This window comes from Coffea arabica, chromosome 10c (genome assembly GCF_036785885.1).
Source record: "Coffea arabica cultivar ET-39 chromosome 10c, Coffea Arabica ET-39 HiFi, whole genome shotgun sequence".
Lineage (NCBI taxonomy): Eukaryota > Viridiplantae > Streptophyta > Magnoliopsida > Gentianales > Rubiaceae > Coffea > Coffea arabica.
In genome coordinates, this window is record NC_092329.1 from 25,509,742 (window position 1) to 25,531,695 (window position 21,954).

General features: G+C 37.0%; 1 protein-coding gene across 1 annotated transcript; it reads right to left on the reverse strand.

Annotated features, from left to right (window-relative positions):
- Nucleotides 1–652: 652 nt before the first annotated feature.
- LOC113713742 (uncharacterized) lies at nucleotides 653–15,016 on the reverse strand. The gene is made up of 3 exons (XM_027237529.2): nucleotides 14,857–15,016; nucleotides 13,712–13,869; nucleotides 653–760 (listed from the first exon to the last, which is right to left on the reverse strand). The coding sequence occupies exons 1-3, from the start codon at nucleotides 15,014–15,016 to the stop codon at nucleotides 653–655; spliced, it is 426 nt and encodes a 141-aa protein (XP_027093330.1).
- Nucleotides 15,017–21,954: the final 6,938 nt, after the last annotated feature.

Sequence of the window (21,954 nt, forward strand, 5' to 3'; positions counted from 1 at the left end):
TAGTACCTAATTTTTCAACTATTGAGCACATTTAGTATTCCTGATGGATTTTTCCAAATCACTACCAAAAAAAGTCATGTGACTATCACATGTCTGATAACTATTGTATAAAAATGTCAAAAAAAAAGTAAAATATCCTTTTAACACTAGTGCCATGTAAAATATCCTTTTGACACTAAGTTTAAGGGCTGATAATTTTATCAAAAAGATATTTTATATTTTTTGGACATTTTTTTATACAACAGTTGCCGGACACATCATCACATGACCCTTTCTAATAGCAATTTGAAAAAAAAGACTGTTAAGGGTACTACATGTGCTCAAAAATTGAAAGTTTAGGCACCAAATTTGTTTTCATCCAAAGTTTGGAGACGAAAATTGCTCATCTGCCAAAGATTGGGTACCAAAACTACATTTTCCTGATAAAATTTTACATTCAACCAACCAGAAAATATTCATGAACTGTAGGATATCCTTAGACTTGCAGTGTATCACATTTCTCATGTGGTAGGACATCCATATATCTGAATCAATAGAAAATAAAACCCACTCACCACCTATCTTTATTACTAAATAAAGAAGAAGGGCTATTGATATCCCGACGTCCAACTATAAGAACAAGAAAGCTTGCATAAGAACTAAATGGAGGACACTATAGAGCGTTTATCATTCTTTTCATCTCAGCTGACCTCCTTGGATCTGGTTCTTCAATTTTCCTGTCAATCAATACATGTTTTATTCGACACATTGATTTCCTTACCTGCTATTTTGCAAAAAGAATCCGTTAACCACCTTAATGCTGTGAGTAAACTGGTAGACCCCACAACACATTCCACATGAAAACAGAATGCCAATTTTTTGCATTCTAGACCATCACATAATGGACAGTAAACAGAACTTGTAAAACATGATCTTGCCATATCTGTAGTTGCAATGCCTGGTGATAAGGTACAACAAATAAGATTACAAATCCCTGTTGGTTGATGAAGCAGATAAACAAATGGCACCCATCCAAAAGGAAACTTGGGTTTCTTTTACGTACTTTAACCAAGTATGTAAGTTCCTGTTGACTAGTCTTGTTTTGCCGACAGCACGCAGCACACGGACTTGGCTCCTCTCCAGTGGTTCTCTCTCCATTTTCCACAATGCACATCTAGATGCATGACGTGTCTTCATTTATTAGGAAGGAACATGATCATTTTTCATTTGACAAATCCTAATAAACGAAGACATGTGTCATGCATCCAGATGTGCACTACAAGAAATGGAGAGAGAATCTACTGGAGAGGAGCCAAGTTCCACAGCACACTTGTATAATGCATCTTCCTGGATTTCATCAAACTCAAAAGTGAAGATTTTATTGTTAGCACAAGATCTCTACCCTACCAATGGTCATGTAATCACAGCTTTACAAGGTCTAACATCATCATTGCAATAGTTACTCACATTGCATAACGGAAACTAAATCCTAGCAAGAAGCTCACTTTCAGCAATAGATATGAGAGAATTCAATGGAAAGTGAGAATGATGCATCACAGAGGGCTATTCATTTGCTTTTATGGTCTCTGGGGGAGCTGGAGGGGGGGTGGGAGGAGGAAACATTCCATGAAAGTATTTGCTCACTCCACAAGGGCAAGCCACAATTTCACCAACAAAGTTGTCCTCCTATATTAGCAATTGACCCATTGAGGATGTGTAAGCTTCCAAATTAATAGGAACTTAATCTAAATTCAGTAGGAACCAAGGCTCCAACCAAGTCAATAAAGCATGCACATAATGAATAATCCAAGAAGTCTTTAATTTCCCACTGAATCCAATAGCCTTCTTTAATTTCCCACTGAATTAAAAATTCTTACTCCCGTCATTCTAATCCTAATGTCATGATTATATTATAGTTATTCCAAATCCATGATATCAGTATGATTATCAATTAAAATGGACTAAAAGGTATACATTCTCCTTGAGATGGTGTCAATGTCAATCAGTTCTTTTTCTTCACAGTTATTTCGATGTGTAGAGACTAGTTAACTTCATAGATGATCAACATCTGGAAAGAATTGACGTTCTTTCATCACTTGGGCTCAGAATGTGAAAATATCAATATCCAAAAGTAAAAAATTTCAGGATAATCAAGATTAATGAAGACTCAAAGAAAGTCTTAGGACCTCAATAGTCAAAGTTAGTGGATCAGCTTAAAATGAACTGAAAGGAAGCAGCAGTCAAATTCTCAAAGACCCAAGACATTTAAGTGCCATTTAATGGCAAACTGTTCTCGGGAGCAGTCCCAGTTGCTTACAGAAGTTTTCTGAAGGGAACAAATGCGCATCTTTAGGAGGGTGAAGTACAAGACAGAAATAAACCTTTAAAATTACACTATCAGTTGAACATACCTAGAGCTTATAATATCTAAGGATAGTATTTGTTTTATTTAATACACCATTGCACGCAACCAATTCTTACATGTAAGTCAAAGAACGGAAGTGCTGTTTGATGTGATATGCACTTCGACACGATCTAGACAACGACACCAACGGTTTGGCAGCGGAGAATTTGACCCAATCTAACCCTCTAAATAGCGAACAATTTTGATACAATCTCAACCCGCGACTTAACGAATTGCGAACCAAATTATAGGTAGTAGAACGCCACAACCAAGGAGTTACTTGATTGATAAGTTCGGTATGAATATCTTGGGAAAGATTCTCAAATATTCAAAGGAGCTCTCTTGGAAAGAGAAAAGTTAATAACTCACGAATTTTTATTCATCAAAAAACTGATTTTGAAGGTCTCTTACTTGGGCTATATATAGCCATACAAAACTAGAAGACCTAAAGTGAATTGGATTCACTTAAACTAGTAACCCTAGAGTGAATTGGATTCACTTAAACTAGCAACCCTAGAGTGAATTGGATTCACTTATTTACTAAACTAATAACTAATTAATTCGGCTAACTAAGACAAGTCTGGCTGAATTTTAATATCTAATAAATGATTCAATTTGGCAAGGTAAATGACAAACAAACCCTTGCTTAATACCACCAAATAAATGACACAACTTGGACTAATTAACTAAATCGATTTGCTTGGGCAATCTTCATGTTCTCATCACTATTAATCTTCAGATAAGGAATTACACTTCCAAAATCAATTCACAAACTTTACAGGCACTTTTCCACACAAGCTTGCTACATTTACTAGAAGGCCCTTTGCAACAAGGTTGATTAGGGATTAAGAAGGCATCTGAATTTTCAGGAAGCTAAGAATAGAGAAATGACATTCAAATCAAATATAAGGACACACAAAGGATATTTACCAGCCAGGAATGCCACACTGAATATGACAGTGTAGTAGTTAGACCATTTCAAAAACAGAGACACAAATTGGTGAGAGCAAAACTCTATACAGGTATGCAGAATAATTTCAAAAAGGTGAACCAATTCCTTTTATTGTACAGGCTGGTAAACGAATCATGAATGCAACCTAGGAATTAAAGATACCAATACAGGACATAAAATACAACTAAGCACAACATTGGAGAACAAGAAAGTGACAAGAAAAACTGAATTGTTTGCTGTTGTTGCCATCACCAAATACCACACTTGACCACATATTCCAGCAATTTGATACAGGTAAAATCCAAAATACTACATAAATCAGATGGTATTTAATGGCTCAAAATCACTTATCACAAAATGTGGTAAATGAGATGAGATACTAATAACCTTGCAACAGTTGATCTGTTAGGAACAATTGGAACTAATATTGTGCACTTAGTACAAATTATGGCCTGGGTTGCATTTACAAGCCCTTGAAAATCATGAATAGCCAACTAGTGGATAGTTAAAAGAGCTCTTGTGAGAACCCAGAAAAAAAAAATTTATTTATTTATTATTTTATTCCTGTGCACCGTTTTCTTGTATTTTCTTTATTATATTACTTTTATCAACATTTTATCAGTAAATATAGTTTTTAAATCAGTTTTCTAGTATAAGGTAGTTCGTGAGAAATTTGGAACGTATTTTGGACGTGGGACCCGCTAGTGTATTTAGTGAGAGAAATTCGGCCGATTCGGTTAAATTTTGCATAAAGGGATTTTATTACTAGGTGTTAGGAGATGATTAGAGGTTACCTAGATGGATTAACCATGGAGGGACAAGAGGATAACTCTAAGTGAAAATAAGGTGCCAAGTGTCCAATTTTGGTTGGCCAAACCATACCTAACTTTGCCTAACTTTCTTTGTCTTCACTTAAAAGTCAAAATTGGACCAAATTATCTTCATTCTTCATCTCCTCATGGCCGAACCTCTCTAGCCAACAAAGGAAAGAAACCTTCAACCTTCTATCTTCAAATCTTGCTCTAATCTTGAAAATCAACCGATTATTTCTTGAATTAGTCCATAAAATCATCTTGCTAAGGGTGTTTGAAGAACTTGGTGGTGTTATTTTGGAAGAAAACCTCCTAAGCTTCAACCTTTCTTGAAGAACTAAGGTATCTTGCTTGGAACTCATCTATTGTTTCTAATTTTGGCCAATTGGTGCCTTATAGTAGCTATTTATGCGATTTTACGGAAGATTTGGTGGATTGGAGTGAAGTTTTCTAATTTTCTGATTTTTCTTGGAATTTTTCTGTTTTCCTATGATGGATATGATTGAGCTTGAATTGGTGGTTCTAAATGGTGTTTTATAGCTCTCTTGTACGTTAATTGCGGGTAATTGCGGGAAATTTCGACTTGTGCGGAAAATTTCAGATTTAGGGTTTCAAATTGGGGGTTTTCTATGGTTGATGGTTGATCTTCTAATTGGCTATAATTGAGGGGTATTGTGACCCTAATGAAGTATATTGAATGGCTTATGAATTGTTTGGGTGCTTGTGGTTATGTTGGATGGCTTTTAATGGTTGTTTTGTACGTTGGAAAAGCTGAAATTTTAGGGGAAATGCTGTCCAAGTGTCTAGGATATTAGGTTCTTGTGAGTTGGGCTGAGATTTTATAGAAATGAACGGTCATAGTGTTTGTTTCCACTTTTAACCCTAAATGTTATGTATTTTTGCATTTCCAGGCTATATTTGGGTCTTGCCTTAAGGGTCCCTATTAAAAAGGTATTCAACTCGTGTTTGAGTTTTAATTGCACTTTCTTGAATATTATAGGGCGTGCCGGTGATCCAAGGCTCACGTCGGGCGAAAACTTGTGAAATTTCTTTGTCGAACTTGGTGAGTGTACTACTCACATATTTGTTATTCCGTGGCTTTCTTGTACTTGAATTCTGTGATTTGGACTAGTTGTGATGATTGTTTGGACTAGGTGAGGCGGGGGTGTACTTTACCACTCTCGTACTCTCTGGCCTCTTGACTGTTTATTATATCACTTGAATACTCTTGAATGTACTTGATTTGGTGTCGATTGGATACCATTGTTTATTGTATCTCTGAACCTTTACTGTTCACTCTGAGCTCTACCTCATTGGAAGTCAATGGACTCGAGCCAGTAAGGACTTGGTCGGGGACATTTGACAAGCCATGGGGACTGTATTTGGGAATCTTTGGGTATGAGACCCTTGATTCCGGTATACTCGAGTAATACCAATTCTGTACTGTTTGGTGTTCGGGCCCGGTAAGGGGAAAGTGAGGTGGACGGATAATTGGAGTAAAGAGGAGTCTACGGTCATGATTACCTGATATACATTGACGGAGGGTCAATGAAATGAGATCAAGTATGGCAAAGCGGAAAAGGGCTCCTGAGAGCCACCCGTATCCTTTTATTCCTTAAACTTGGGTGTGGTTACTATCGCTTACTTGAGATGCGTATTTGGATTGAATATTTCTTGTGTTTAAGTGCTCTTGGTATATGTACGTGATGGTACCTCATTGGGCGAAAGCTCACTCCGTTAATTTTGTTTTCCTTACAGGGAATTATCTTTTGGACTTTTGCTTTTGAAGAATGAGTTGAGTAGAGCTAGTCAAGAGATTTTGTATAGCTCCTCAATAGTTGGAACCTTAATTGTACTTGGATTTAATACTTTCTTTTGGCTTGTAAACATACGAATGTGGTTTGTAATAGTGAGTGTGCTCTTGTCCAATGTATTATATTTGGCTTGTATATATTCTTTTCGGTGATTCTTGGATTACCTGTATTCGATTGGGTCTTGGCAGATGGTGACGTGGTAGTCACTATTCACCCTACGTTTTGACGTTTGTTTTCCGTTTTACGATTGTTGGGTTGGCTAAGCGCGCTAATAGTTTCCCGAACGACTTGAGTTAGGATTTGACATTTTAGTAGTCCTGGCGAGAGCTGGGCAGGCAGTCCGCTAACTCCGTTGGTACGCCTTAGGGGAAGGTGGGGCTGTCACAGCTCTCTAGATCGTGAAGCATTTGAAAGCTTACCAAAAAGGAAAAAAAAAGCATTTATATACCTATCTCTTCTGACCTGGATAAACTAAGAAGGAACAAGAACCCTGAGTAGGACAACAGCATGGTTGCATGATGATATGGTATAACCCCTGAAATTGTAGAACTATACAACTACCTTGTTCTTTAAAAGCTAAGACTGTGACTATATGGTTTTAAAGGAGAGAATTCTACAATCCAAATGTCTCAACTCTTAAAAATTTTGAGCTCAGGTCTCTCTTAGTGATAGAGATAAATGGCAAAAATCCACTACGGTTTATAGGAGAAGTGGGAAGGCTGTGTTGAATGCCCAAGCATTGATTTGGCATGTTTTTGATGACAAGGAACCAACTTGGGAGTTGGTTTGAATTCTATGGAGTTTGTTTTCTAATTTTCACCAGCAGGGGGTATTTTAGTAATTTGGATTAGCTGCAGGAATTTTATGTTTATGATAATTTTCTGTTTAGTAATTATTTTTGGTAATTAGTATTTTAGTTGTTTTGGGGAATAAGAAAGCTTAGCTTTCTAGCTTTCTAGTTAGGAGTTCTAATTAGGATTGGAATCGGCTTTGTTCTAATATTTATCAATAACCACTTCTCCACAAAGAGAAGGCAGTTTTTGGTCATTAATAAAAATTTTCCTGCAGACTTAACATCTTTCTTAGGGTTGTGTGATACATCCCAACTTTAGGTGTGATGCCTTTAGGATTCCTGGGAGTGATTCCTAGAATTACCAATCAATTTTCACCTTCTTACACATATTCTCCCATCCTATTCCAAGTTGCTATTATAAGTTCCGGTGACATTCAATATCTAAGCTTTTCTACAAAGCTGTTGTGCCTACCAAGTGTTCATGCTGCATCAGTATTGGTAATCAGAGCAAGGCTTTCCCATGACGACAAGAAGTGGGTTGAGTTTTAGGGCTCGATACACAGACAAGGAAGGGGATAACATCATTAATCTTCTCTTAGAGAGGGTTGCTGTGTTAGAAGACAAAATTTTTAATACTGAGCAACAGTAAATTCCTGAATCTAGAGGCAACGGTGAGTCCGGATCTGGGGTCAAAAACAATGGAACGGAACCAGACCATCTCGAACAGCCTGAACACACAATCGGGAATCAATCTGGTAGGAGTGAAAATAGAATAAATCAATCTTTTGGAAGGTTACAAGCTTCTCTTTTTGACATGGCTGATGAGATTGTTCATCAGCAAGGCAAGGAAGACAACACTTATGATTTCGCAGGAGACATCACAAAAAAGGTAAGAGTAGATATCCTTGATTTCGATGGAAGAATTGATCCTAAAATATTTTCCGATTGGCTCGCTATTTTGGAATGCTATTTTGATTGGTATGATATGACTGATGAGAGAAAAGTTAAGTTTGCTATCATGAAACTTGTTGGACAAGCCCAAGTGTGGTGGACAGGAGTCGAGCATGGCCTTCGACCTACTGGACAACTAGACTTGACATGGGAAGAGATGAAGCTGTGTTTAAAGAGAAAGTACGTACCTCTACATTATGAAGCTGATCTTTTTTAAGATATGAATAGCTTAAGGCAAGGAGGAATAACAGTTGCTGAATATATGAATAAGTTTGAAGAGCTGAAAATTTGCTGCGGAGGCACCGAAAGTTTAGCACAAGCTTTATCCAGATTTAAGTTGGGTTGAGACCTGAAATTCGCAAAGAATTGATGGGACGTGATATCTACACAGTTGATAATGCATTCCAAGCAGCTCTTAGACTTGAAAAGAGCCTGCAGTAGCCACTATTTAAGAGGTTCAATACTCAAGGTGGGGAGGTAATTCCTAAAAGATTTGTTGCAAATGGCAAGCCATATAAATCAGCAGCAACTCAAGCAACTTCCAAGCCTGTAGAGACAAAAACTAAGGCTTCCACAATCGATGAAAGAAACAAAAACAAAGATGGATGTTTCAAGTGTGGTTTGAAGGGACACATGGCATGGGAGTGCCTGAATAAGAGAAACTTGCACATTAGCGCCGATTTCAGAGATAAGAAAAATCTAGAGGTGGAGGAAGATGAAGGTGCTGATTATTTGACTGAGATAGCACAACTTAATGTTGATGATTTGGAAGAGGAAGAAGAAGACACGTCTTATCTCTCGGTTGTGAGACATGTCACAAAAGGAAGACTGGAGAAGAACTTCAATCTTTCAAACCTTAGTTTACTGTGGACAAGAGACTATAAAGCTCATTATTGATGGTGGCATTGATGTTTCGAGTCTACTGTACAACAGTTAAATTTGCCTACAGAGCCACATCTTGAACCTTACAAGGTTGCTTGGATCAACAGTAGCTCTATACCGGTAATGAGACATTGCTTGGTGTCCATTAAACATGGACCTTATAGCGATACTATATGGTGTGACGTTATTCCAATGACTGTTTCCCATATACTTCTTGGTCAACCTTGGCTATATGACCGAGATATGGATCATAACAGAAAGTCAAACACTTACTCATTCAAGTAATGACCAGCAGATTGTCTTAAAGCCTATAAGTGCTGAAACAATGAAGAAGTTTCACGAGAAGAAACCAACCAAACAAGAGAATTCAAGAGTTAATGAAGTGATCGAGACAAGGAAGAAGCCTCTTCAGATTTTGAGCAAGAAGCAATTTGAAAGGGAGAACAAGGAGCAAGGAGTTATTATGGTATTAGTCTTCAAAGAGGTAAAAATTTCAGCAGGTGTCAACTCTGAAGAAGTGCCTCCAGAAATTGTCAAATTGCTGTCTGATTTTTCTAATGTAGCTCCCGAAGATTTGCTGCATGGACTACCACCTATGCGTGATATCTAGCATGCAATAGATTTCATACCAAGTTCTCAACTACCTAACTTGCCTGCCTATCGCATGAACCCGAGTGAGTCTACTGAACTTAAGAAACAAGTTGATGAGCTTTTGGACAAAGGACATATTCAAATCAGCCCAAGTCCTTGTGCAGTGCCGGCTTTATTGACTGCAAAATAAGACGGAACCTGGAGAATGTGTGTAGATAGCTGTGTAGTCAACAAAATAACAATCAAGTATATGTTTCCCATACCTAGACTTGATGATATGATTAATATGATGGCTGGTTCAACTATCTACACTAAAATTGACTTGCGAAAGGGGTACTATCAAATCAGAATTCGTCCGGTTGATGAGTGGAAAACAGCCTTTAAGACAAAGGATGGACTCTATAAGTGGGTACTAATGCCGTTTGGCCTCTCTAATGCTCCCAGCACCTTTATGAGATTCATGACACAGGTATTTCAGTCCTTTATTGGCCTCTTTTTGGTTGTCTATTTCGATGATATCTTAATTTATAGCAAGAACAAAGAGGAGCACATTAACCATCTTCAACAAGTAATGAGAGTTCTTCGTCAAGAAAAGCTCTATATCAACTTAAAGAAGTGTACTTTCATGGCTCCTAGTGTTGTATTTTTGGGTTTTGTCGCTTCAAATAAAGGAATAGCTGCTAATCCGGAAAAGGTGAAGGCAATAGTAGATTGGTCGGTTCCTACTAATTTGAGGGAGGTTCGAAGTTTCCATGGGCTAGCTTCATTCTATAGGCGATTTATAAGGGGGTTTAGCTCTATTATGGCTCCCATCACTGATTGCATGAAGATGGGACAGTTTCAATAGACAAAAACTACAGCTAAGGCTTTTGAAGAATTGAAGAAGCGAATAACCGAAGCCCCAGTGCTTAGGCTGCCAGATTTTTCAAAGGTGTTTGAGATCGCATGTGATGCTTCTCATGTTGGGATTGGTGGAGTTCTAAGTCAAGAAGGTCATCCTATAGCTTATTTTAGTGAAAAGCTGAATGAGGCAAAGCAGAAATACTCTACTTATGACAAGGAATTCTACAATGTTATTCAATCTATTCGCCATTGGCATCATTATCTTATTTATAAGGAATTTATCCTATATACTGATCATGAGGTCCTCAAATATATAAATTCTCAAAAGATGTTGTGTCATCGGCATGGCAAATGGGTTTCTTTCCTGCAACAATACAATTTTGTTATCAAGCACAAGGCAAGTGTTGAGAATAAGGTGGCTGATGCACTTAGTCGTGTGCATCTTATTCTAACTACTATGGCTGTTCATGTGGTTGGTTTTGATTCACTCAAGCAAGATTATCCTCGTTGTAGAGACTTCAAGGTCATGTATGAGGATTAAATGGCTGGTAAACAAGTAGAATATGCTGGTTTTTCCATCCATGATGACTATCTTTTCAAGAAAACTCTACTTTGTGTTCCTAGTACTTCACTGAGGGAGGAGTTAATTTGGGAATTACATGGTGGAGGTGTTGCTGGACACTTTGGGCATGACAAGACAATTGCCATGGTGCAAGATCGCTTCTATTGGCCAAGTATAAGACGGGATGTTGGCAAGACTGTTGCTAGATGCCGAATTTGTCAATTGGCCAAAGGGCAAAAGAGAAACACTGGTCTTTACATGCCACTACCCATTCCACATGGACCGTGGCAGGATTTGAGCATGGATTTTGTCCTTGGACTACCAAGAATATTGCAAGGTTATGATTCTATACTAGTAGTTGTGGATAGATTTTTGAAAATGGCTCACTTTCTCCCATGTGCTAAGACTTCGGATGCTGTCCATATCGCTAAGATTTTCATCATAGAGATAGTTAGACTTCATGAACTGCCAATGACTATAGTTTCAGACAAGGATGTGAAGTTTATGAGCTGCACACTAAACTCAAGTTTTCTTCTTCTTTCCACCCACACACAGATGGTCAGACTAAAGTAGTTAACCGCAGCCTTGGTGATCTACTTCGGTGTTTGGTTGGTGATCATGTTTCCAATTGGGATCAAATTCTACCAATGGCAGAATTTGCTTACAATAGTTCAGTGAATCGATCAACTGGTTATAGTCCTTTTGAGGCTGTAACGGGAGATAATCCTCGCAAACCAATTGATTTGCTTCCATTACCAGTTAGTGCTCGTCCAAGTACTGAAGCTGAGGCTTTTTCTAAGCATATTTTGGATATACGTGATGAAGTTCGACGTCGGATTGCTACCAGTAATGAAAGGTACAAAGCACGTGCAGATTTGAAGAAGAAAATTGCAGAATTTGAAGAAGGGGATGAAGTTATGGTTCGTATTCGGCCAGAGAGATATCCTAAGGGTGTCTACAAAAAGCTACATTCAAGAAGTGCAGGATCTTTCAAGGTTCTCAAGAAAATCAGCTCAAATGCTTATGTTCTTGAGTTGTGCGATGATATGGGGATTAGCAATGTGTTCAATATTGAAGATTTGACTGCTTATGATGGGCATTTAGACGATTCAGCAAGTGGGATTTCTAAGGCTACTCTTCCACCTCCTACATGCTTAAGTGAAGCAATTGAAGATGTTCTTGATCACCAAATTGTGTCTACTAGAGGGGGTGGCTACCATAAATTTCTTATTCATTGGAGGGGGCGACCATGCACAGATTGTACATGGATTACACAATCTGAATTTCAGAAGTTGGATCCAAATTTCTAAGAGAGGTATCAGGCCATTAACTCGCTGAGGTCAAGTCTTCTCAAGCCAGGGAGAGATAATAGAGATAAATGGCAAAAATCCACTAAGGTTTATTGGAGACATGGGAAGGATGTGTCGAATGCCCAAGCATTGATTTGGCATGCTTTTGATGACAAGGAACCAACTTGGGAGTTGGTTTGAATTCTATGGAGTTTGTTTTCTAATTTGCACCAGTAGAGGTATTTTAGTAATTTGGATTAGCTGCAGGAATTTTATGTTTATGGTAATTTTCTGTTTAGTAATTATTTTTGGTAATTAGTATTTTAGTTGTTATGAGGAATAAGAAAGCTTAGCTTTCTAGCTTTCTACTAGAATTCTATTCTAGTTAGGAGTCCTAATTAGGATTGGAATTGGTTGTTCTAGTATCTATAAATAACCACTTCTCCACAAAGAGAAGGCAGTTTTTGGTCATTAATAAAATTTTCCTACAGACTTAACATCTTTCTTAGGGTTGTGTGATACATCCCAACTTTAGGTGTGATGCCTAAAGATTCCTAGGAGCGATTCCTAGAATTACCAATCAATTTTCACCTTCTTAAGCATATTCTCCCATCCTATTCCAAGTTGCTATTATAAGTTCGGGTGACATTCAATAACTAAGCTTTTCTACAAAGCTGTTGTGCCTACCAAGTTTTCGTGCTGCATCACTTAGTCTTCAAATGCCCACCAGTATGTTAATTCTTACCCTTCTCACTACTCTACAATCATCCATGCAACCTAAAGTTACCCCTGGATACCCAATTATTTTTATTTGATCAGAAATTCATAGAAAAGCATATCCACCTCCCATTTACCTTAATCCCCTTCATCTCAATTAAACAATGGAACTAGTAATGACCATACAAATGTCAAATAAAAAGGTACACTGTTAAAAAATGGAACATATTAAGGAAACAAGTCAGAAAACCTCAATCTACTTCCTGTAACTTATAGTAAAGGAGCAATGAAAATATTTCATCCACTCCAAACCTATCTATGTAAAACACAACATTTTGTAAAAGTCCAATCTTCACAACCTCTAAAAACAAGCTTTTAATAGGAGAACCAAGAAGAAAATTAAATTTTCAATCAAACAGACTGAAAAAATGCAATTTGTTGATTAAGCAAATAATGATGTCAGCAAACAAAAACACTTGCTGATAAAAACTATAGTTGGCACAGGGTTTCAGATAATTATAGATGGAACAACTGAATGTGATATTAAATCCTTTGAGGCTGAGAAGAGTTAAGATCTCATACGGAAGAACTAGAAAAAATATGCATCTGGCAGATGGTGTTTCTTCTAGGACTGCTGTAAACTACAAATTATAAGAATTTTTTTTCCAGAGAAACATGTATCTGACAGATGCTTTCTACTGGGACTACTGTCAGCCAAAAAAGTAAGTGTATTTCCCTGTAATCAGGCCTTCCCCCGGTCCCACCACCCCCAATTTTTTCTTTATCTATCATGTAGAACTACAAACTAAGAAAATATCTGGAATTGCTTTCACCTTGCATGTTGCCATGATTCCAAGAAGTGATGAGGTTCTTCACAAGGATGTCCAGAGGTTATCTCAGCATACTAAAGGAATAAGGATAATATAGTTGAAAAACACAAATTTTGGGTGCTTACTGCAAGAAACGCAGAATATTACAACAAGGGAGATATGCACGTACATGCATTTCCTTTTTGAGATAAATGGCTGAAATGGCTCCACAAAATTCAACATAATGAGTGGAAAAAATATTGCAAGAGAGAGAGAGAGAGAGAAATAGCTATCTGGAAAATACAGAATCTACCTTGGAGATTCGTTCTGGATTTGGAAAACGTAGATTCTGAGCATGAAGCATTTGGCGCTGGGTCATCAACATGTTTTTCTCCTTTAATAGTACATACCATAACTTATGAAGATCATCCCACGATTTGAGGCGCAATTCAGAAGCTTTCCAGCCCCTACCTAAATGGGAAATTCAGCAATTATCTCTAAGTCACAAATAAGAGCCAAAAAAAAAAGAAGCAATTGTAATAGCATATCCCATGGCCATAGACACAATAAGTACTAACTCCTCAACATGCACCATGAGCAAAGTACAACCAAGTATTCGCAAAACATACTTTTGATTAGATGATCAGGAAAACAAAAAGGTCCATAAGCTACTTGCATTAGCTCAGACTATGAAGCAAGCAGCAACAAAAGAAAGTACAACTAATTTTATGAACTTGGGGATAATCATTCAATAAACAGCCTATGTAACATTAGAAAAGCTCATGACCTAATGAACATAGTTTTACAATTATCTCATACCATATCTCTCTTGCAAAATAATTGATGATTTCTCAGAACTCAAGTTTCCGCATATCTTGTTACCTCAAATGCCTCAACCGGTTGGCAAAATTAAGAAGCTACATATTGTGGGTAAGGTCAAGAAGTATTTTCTGATGTCTTTCAAAAGTCTGTAGGTTTACTTTGCTGGAACAAGCTATCTAGGTGTAAAAAAATCAAAAACTCATAAATAGCTCTTTACGTAAAACTAGCATAGCATCAGAAAATAGAACAAAGAATTATCAAGGAAAAAGGCCCCAAAAAAGAGGAAGAAAAAATACCTACACATAAATAGTAGTCATACTTAATGCTGTTTCCACAAGCCCTTTTATTTTTGACATTCTAAGCCAAATAAAACCCATTTTAAAAGGTTGTCACCACAATGCTCAAAGAGAATCTTGAAGTTTAAGACACATCATAGGAATTCCCACACCTCCCAACTAATACAAGAATACAGCTCCTTCACCCTTTTCCCATTAGACAATAAGCTAAAATACTAAAAAGTCATACCGTCCATACCACATAGTTTTTCTAGTACATTACTTCCATGGCCAGTTGCATACTCTTACACGAAAACCAAGAGCTTTAGAACATGGAACATAGCACAGAAGGAATTTATACCATATACAACAGGTTTATCATCGTCTGGACTTCGTTCGGCCTCAAAGAAATCCTCAAGAGGGTTAAGTCTAGAACTAACAGTAGAAGCTGCAGCTGCTGACGAAGTTTCACCCGTGGCTGCTGCAAAAAGTGTTCTACCAATTGCTCTTATTGCAAACATTGATTTAACTAACTGATTACTTCCTGCAAACATCAAGAAAATATAATACAAGAACCAGTTAAATTAACCAAGAAATCAAACCACCGAGGAAAAAAAATTGGCCTCTTTCAAAATCACAAGAAAAAAACAAGACAAAAGTACAAAGTAAAACTAAAGGTGTGACGGCCCCACCTCCCCCTTAGGCGAACCAGAGGGTTCGGCGGGTCACCTGCCCAGATCTCGCCGGGACTCAGTCGTTCCTTAATCAAATCCGGGATACAACAAAAGGAATAACATACAACAATCCGAAACTTAAGTGAAACTTATATATACATTGCTATCTCAAAAGGAAGTACAACCATCGAATGTACAAAGGTTCTCACCTCACCATACAACCAGCCCGTGCCAAGCACTAGGGCGAGAACCATTACAAAAACAAAAAAAACAAAAGAACTAGAGTAGGCTAGTCTATGCTCACATCCGGCTCGCCGTCCCCTGTTAAGGAAAACAAAACTAAAGGGGTGAGCTAAAAGCTCAGTGAGGTTCCGAACACATAATCAAATAATCATTTCAATACATGAAACATGGATTATCATAATTCAAGAAACATTTATAATGGAAAGCGATAGTAACACATTCATTAAAATGATACGGCTCACAAGGAGCAATTTGTTTGTTCGTTCTCAAGACTTTTCCCCCTTATTCCTCCAATCATTTGAAAATGCATTTTTGTAAGTAAAATCCCTCGTTTGTTCTTTCGTTCGTTCATTCACCCCTTTCCCGGCCATTGGCCAGGCTCCACCCATCCGGACGTTGTCCGAACTATAAGGTAATACTCGAGTATACCAACGTTCACACCCAGGGTCACCATATCGCCCGACCGAGTCCGCTTCTGGCTCGAGTCGATCGGTAACGAAGGGCAGGGCCCAGTTCAGCCAAAAGGCTTACATCATGCGCAACTAATGTATTAATCATTAAATCATTGAAAATTTCACGTTTCATTTAGGTCGAGCGCGATAAAGTACACGCTCGCCTAGAAAATTCATTTTGGAAATCATTGGAAACACTTAACACATTATCAAACAACAACAACAAGTCATGAAGTCAAGGAGAATATAACAAACAAGGAACACTCACCTATGTACGCAAAACAACTTGCAAAATATCCCTCCGGATATTATCCTTAGTCACCGAAAAAACCTAAAGTTAACGAGACAGAATATTATAGCTTATCTAGCACAAACAATTAAGTATTTAAAGTGAAACGAGGACATTTAGACCTGTAGACAAAATAATTAGGGTTTCGTAGACCAAATGTAAAACCAAACTCAAAAGGATTATAAAATTTTCCAATAAAAACTCTTGAATCAAAAACAAGTCGGAATCCAACTAGATAGGCTAAGAAATACTATTTTTGGAATCATTTATATGGTTCAAAATCATCTCATATTCAAGTAGATTTTGTAAACTAAAGGTCTTAAAAAGGAGAACAAAGTACCCAAGAAAACCCTAAACCATTTATCTTTATGTGGAAAACGTAAGCAAACATTTGGAGTTTCCAATTGAAGAAGGACCACGTTCTAATATGGAAAAACGGTCATAGTATTTGCCAAATGAAAATATACAAGTTCAAATAGAAAATTAGTCCTCGAGCGAAAATTTGGGCAGCACGTCCTTTGTATTTACCTATTTTCCAGCCATTTATGGCTTCATTATTTTCTTCAATCAATTCCAACATTACACACAACATAAACAGCCACTCAATATGCTCAAGACAATACAAGGACAAAAATTTAAGCTAACAACAAGTGTGGAAACGAAGTTTACAAAAGACAGTTTTGACGGGTTTTTGCGGAATGGGCACATCTGAGGCTATGTTTATCGGATTGAGGTGCAATTATACCATTTTGAACCTAAGACAGGGGGCTACAAGGTTGAAGTAGGCCACTCAGTCCAGTTTGCAATGTATCTAGGTCAAATTTACCAAAACATAAGAAACAAACAAGATAGAGATGGAAAAAACACCCGAACAGATTTCTCCTTTTTTTTTTTGGATCAAACAGCCACAAGAATTTAAGATTCCAAGAAACCCTAAATGTTTCAAGAACTTTAAGAATTTAACCAAGACAATTCAAGAACATCAAGAAGATGTCAAGAATCAATTTGGACAGCAAAGATCAACTACAAAACAGCCACGAAAACAAAGACAAACACAATGAATAGGTATTTTTTTGGATGAACAGTGACATCGAATAGTAGTAGTGAACAGTAATGAGAAACACAAAACATAAGACACACACGAGAACAAAAAAGATAAACCATGATTCAACAAAAAAACCCTAGAAGAACAAAGCGACATAGATAAGGGAAATTGACTCAAACAACAAAACAAAGGGATATAATTTGCTACCATAAACCAAAATTCTAATACCAGCTAATACATCCTACACCCTGTCTCAGATGCAACCTGTAACATAATAAACAACAAGATCTAGAATTGTTGGTATCAAATTTTGGGAGTGAAAATCTAGCTCGACCTTTGATAGCACAAGAATGAATTTAGGTTGGGTAGAACGACACCACAATCAAGTGTGATTCTTGATTTGGATAAACACTTAGGACAGCTCTAAGGTATTCAAAGAAAGCTTGCAAGAAACCAAGAGAATTTTCACACTTGATTTTGTTTGCTGGAAAAATTCGACTTCCTTGTTACAAGTAAAGGACCAGCTATTTATACCCAAAACTAACCTATTTGGCCTAATCAAAATTGGACAAGGAATCACTTTTCTATCCAATAACTACTATGCTAATGGACTTAAAATAAACAAACAAAACATATGGCTCGTTAAAGTTATGTAAGCTTAGCTGAATTTACTGAAGAAACAAACTATGAAATAGACTAAATAATGACCAAGGAATCAACCCAAATAAACGACTTAAACATGACATAAACGACTTGAGACAAAACAAGCAAGGCTTGATTCGCTTCTTGTGACACATGAAAAGCTCATCCAACTAGAGTTTTATCATGGATCCATCAACACCAATGACTTGAATTAGGGTCTTGATTGGCTGGTTCTCAAGCTCGATTCCTTCAACACCTTCTATGTATTTCTATGTTCCAATTTGCTTTTGAATAAAACGGACCAAAACTTGAATCGAAGTGTTACACAGATTTAAAGGTCCGCTTGAATGGTTTGGTTGAATACTTAGCTCGAGACCCTTGGGAATGCACAGATAGGTAACTGAATTCATATCAAAAAGTGCCACAATCAAGCGTGGTTCTTGGTTGATAAACCAATTGAACACTTCAGTCTAACTCTAGCTTTCAAGGATGCCAAGAGAAACTCTCAATCTCATAATCGAAAATGTCTAACTTGGTACAAGCAAAGGAATGGCTATTTATAGCCAAAACTTAACTACTTAGATTAATCTGAATTTGACTTGGATTTAGTTAATTAGTCCAACTACTAACGGATTTGACAAACTAACTATTGGCCTATTAAGCTTAAAGCTTAAAACAAACTTGGCTGGTTTATTGAAAACTCATGAAAACTATCACAACTAACTAACAACTAACGAAAACCCATTGAAAATTGAAAGAAATACTCGCAAAGAACCCTAAAACAATACAACAAATTCTAACACCTGAGTTAATGCCAGACTTGCTTTGAAACACAATCCGTGGCCAAATTTGCACGTAGCTCTGCCGCGGATCTTTCATTTTTCTTCTTTCTCATCTTGGACCAACGTATAGAATTCATTCCCCGTGAGTCCAACTCCTTCTATATGCATTTGTATGGTCTGAATTGCTCTTGAATAGTGCATACTAAGCTTGAAATGAATCTTTGAACTTTTATAGTACGAGCTCTTGTAATTCAACCCACCAAAACCTTCTCTTGATCATCACTCAAACTACTTGATCCTTACATTGCATCACCATATTTGCAAACATTCCACAAGCAATCACTTGAAGTGCATTTTGTGACGCCCCCACTTCTCCCAAGAGCGAACCCAAGGGTATCCGCGGAACTCCTACCCAGCTCTCGCCGAGGCTCACTACAATCCATAATTCAAAAACTACAAATACTTCAAATATTTTTAATAACATTTAAAGTACTCCAAAACATTTCATACTTACCATTAGTTAACTTTCAAGCTTAAATACAACCCAAAAGAATATGTACTACAGTCATTGCTATACTACAAGTTGAAGTCTCCAAAAGAAAACAACTTAGAACTATTCGTGAGCACTCTCAGTCCTGAACTCTGTTAAGGAAAACAAAAGTGTGGAATGAGCTAAATAGCCCAGTGAGGTTTCAAAACACACTAGCAGTTCTAATAAATCAAGTAAATTGAGCATAACGCACATACGGTTCAAGGTGTCACATTGGCACATTAAAATGAGATATTTATCATTTTACATAAATAAACACACATTAAAAGGATACGGTGCTCACGTGGAACTGTTTCGGTCAACTGCACCTTATAACTCCAATATTTCCCTCAGTTTGTCTGGCCATCGCTATATCCCTCAAGTGGTAATACTTGAGTATACCGATACGGTGGCCCAAGATTCCAACCTATCCGACCGAACTCAGTCCTGACTCGAGCAGCTTAGTAACCAAGGGCAGGGCCCAATTCAGTTAAGAGCTTATAACATGCACAAGTAATCAAATATACCAGTAAACTGTAGAAATTCACGGTCAAACGGTTGAAATTTGTTATTTTAGTAGGTCGAGCGAGATAAAGTACATACTCGCCTTAAAATGGTGAAAAATTTCATAGGAGCAATTATAGGGAACACTTAACACTTAAACACACAAGAAATATGCGGTAAACATGTAGCAAAACTATTCAAGTCACAAACACCTACAAGGAACACTCACCAAATCAAAAGTGTAAAGCAAGAGCGAGGCAAGATCAAACGGGTTCCTTGGGATCCTCTTGATCACCTGAGACATGTACAATTACGAATCACCAAGGCAATCAACCAAGGTCTAATAGTATTTCCGCTACTCTCATTTAAGAGATAACGCGTTTCAAATCAAATACAAATATCACTTAATAACTTAATCCATGAGGGTAGCATTTGAAAATATCTAAGAATACATTAATCCGAGTCAAGTCATGTCCAAAATTCTCCAAGTTGAAAATTAAACAGATCTCTAAGTTTTGGCACGAAAACCAAGAAAGATGGAGGATTAGTTTCTTGTCAAAATTTCCTAGTTGAACGCCCAAGTTTCAAGTATAAGTGAGCTTTCTCATTTTTCAAACTCATTTAGTTAAAGTCTAGTAAAATCGCCACGAATGGCTCACTAACTTCTTTAGCCACCAATTCAAGTTGTACCCATAAATCGAGTAAAATTTTCAAGTTCTCTTTTAATAAAAGCCTCACTCAACGTCCATTTTCAACGATTAAATCGAGGGCGTATACTCAAGAGACTATGACAATAGAAGCTTTGGTTTTCAAATAAGGAAGATAAACACATTTTTACTTGGAAGCTCGGCCAAAACATTCCGAGTATTACTAATTACTTTCACAAGAACCCTTTCAAATCTTTCTTTTAAAATACTTGTATGATTGCCAACTCTAGTACAATTATCAAGGCCATAAGAATAGGGGTTGAAGTCCCTAATTTGAGTACGAAAAGAAGTACCATTAACCAAGGGAGTTATATGACCAAGTAAATGCATCAAGAGAGGTTTAACCTTCGAAAACCAAGATTGGAAATGAAAGTTCAAAGTTCCAAAGAGACCTTGTATTAAACCATGAAAACAAACTTAAAACAGTCCAACAATCACAAAGGAAGGTGGAAAGTTCTTAAAGGAATAATTTGGTTGAAAACAGAAATTTTTCCAGTTTAAAGTGACACTATTTTGAAAAATCGTATCTCGAGTCCCGTAAGTCCAAAAATGAAAAACTTTATACCGTTGGAAACTAGATCCAAAGTACTAAAAGTTCCTAGAAGATATTTTTCCAAGATTCTAAACAGAAGGCATCCACTTTTCAGCTCAAAGTTGCTGATTTAAACAACTAAGACGGGATCAGTCTTGGTTTTCGGTAATATTTAGAAACTCGGCATAATTCACAGAAAGCGAATCATGCTCTGAAATTCATAACACAATATAAGTTCTAATCAAGGTTTCAAACACAACAAGCAAAACTAAATTCAGAGTTTTGAATATCGAGATACATCAGTCCAAAGTTCGTCGACTTTCATGACCTGTCCAGTCATTTTCCAGATTTGAGAAGGCAACTTTGAGGTACCATTTGGCCATCGAAATGGCATTGAAAATACACCAAATTTGGTACATTTAATATTCCATATGTGAACTACATCTCTACCAAATTTCATGTGAAAGCTCACATGGGAAGGCAGTTAACAAAATAATCAAAGTTTGTGAAATTCCCAAAGCAAATCTGCCATCTCACCCTTTTCTTTCTTTCTAAACATTTTGCACAATGAAATAGTGACGCCCCGAAAAATTTGAGTATGAGAATCCGAAAATTTTTTTTAATATATTTTCTATACGTTATTTTGTTTCCTTGTCTATAATTTTGTACCTTTCTTCAATATATTCATTTTTTATACATTTTTATAAGAAAATATAGTTTTCAAATCATTTCCTTGATACAAATTAGTCCACGTTAAGTTTGAAGTGTATTATGGACGTGGGACCCGCTAGTGCGGTAAATGTGGTATATTTTTGACAACTCATTGGAGTTAATTGTAAAGATTCAAAGAAGTTTGGGCCATAGTGTGACTTTGGTTAATTACAAGTTGCTAGACTTCCTAAAGGTTCCATGATATTCCTAAGCTTAATTTTCATTGGCTAATCAAAAAGGTAGTGGACTTTGACCAAGGGACTTAGTATTAAGCTTCTTAGCAAGACCAAAGACAAAGAAACAAGGTGAGTTTCGGCCAACTCTTGGGAGAAAAGAAGAAAGGAACAAC

Excerpts from the sequence above, each read along its gene's own strand:
- LOC113713742 (XM_027237529.2), bottom strand. The coding sequence starts at position 15,016 with ATGTTTGCAATAAGAGCAATTGGTAGAACACTTTTTGCAGCAGCCACG. Across the intron at positions 13,870-14,856 it reads TGATAAACCTGTTGTATATG|GTAGGGGCTGGAAAGCTTCT; the intron begins GTATAAATTCCT and ends TTTCCCATTTAG. Across the intron at positions 761-13,711 it reads ATCCAGAACGAATCTCCAAG|GTAAGGAAATCAATGTGTCG; the intron begins GTAGATTCTGTA and ends GCAAAATAGCAG.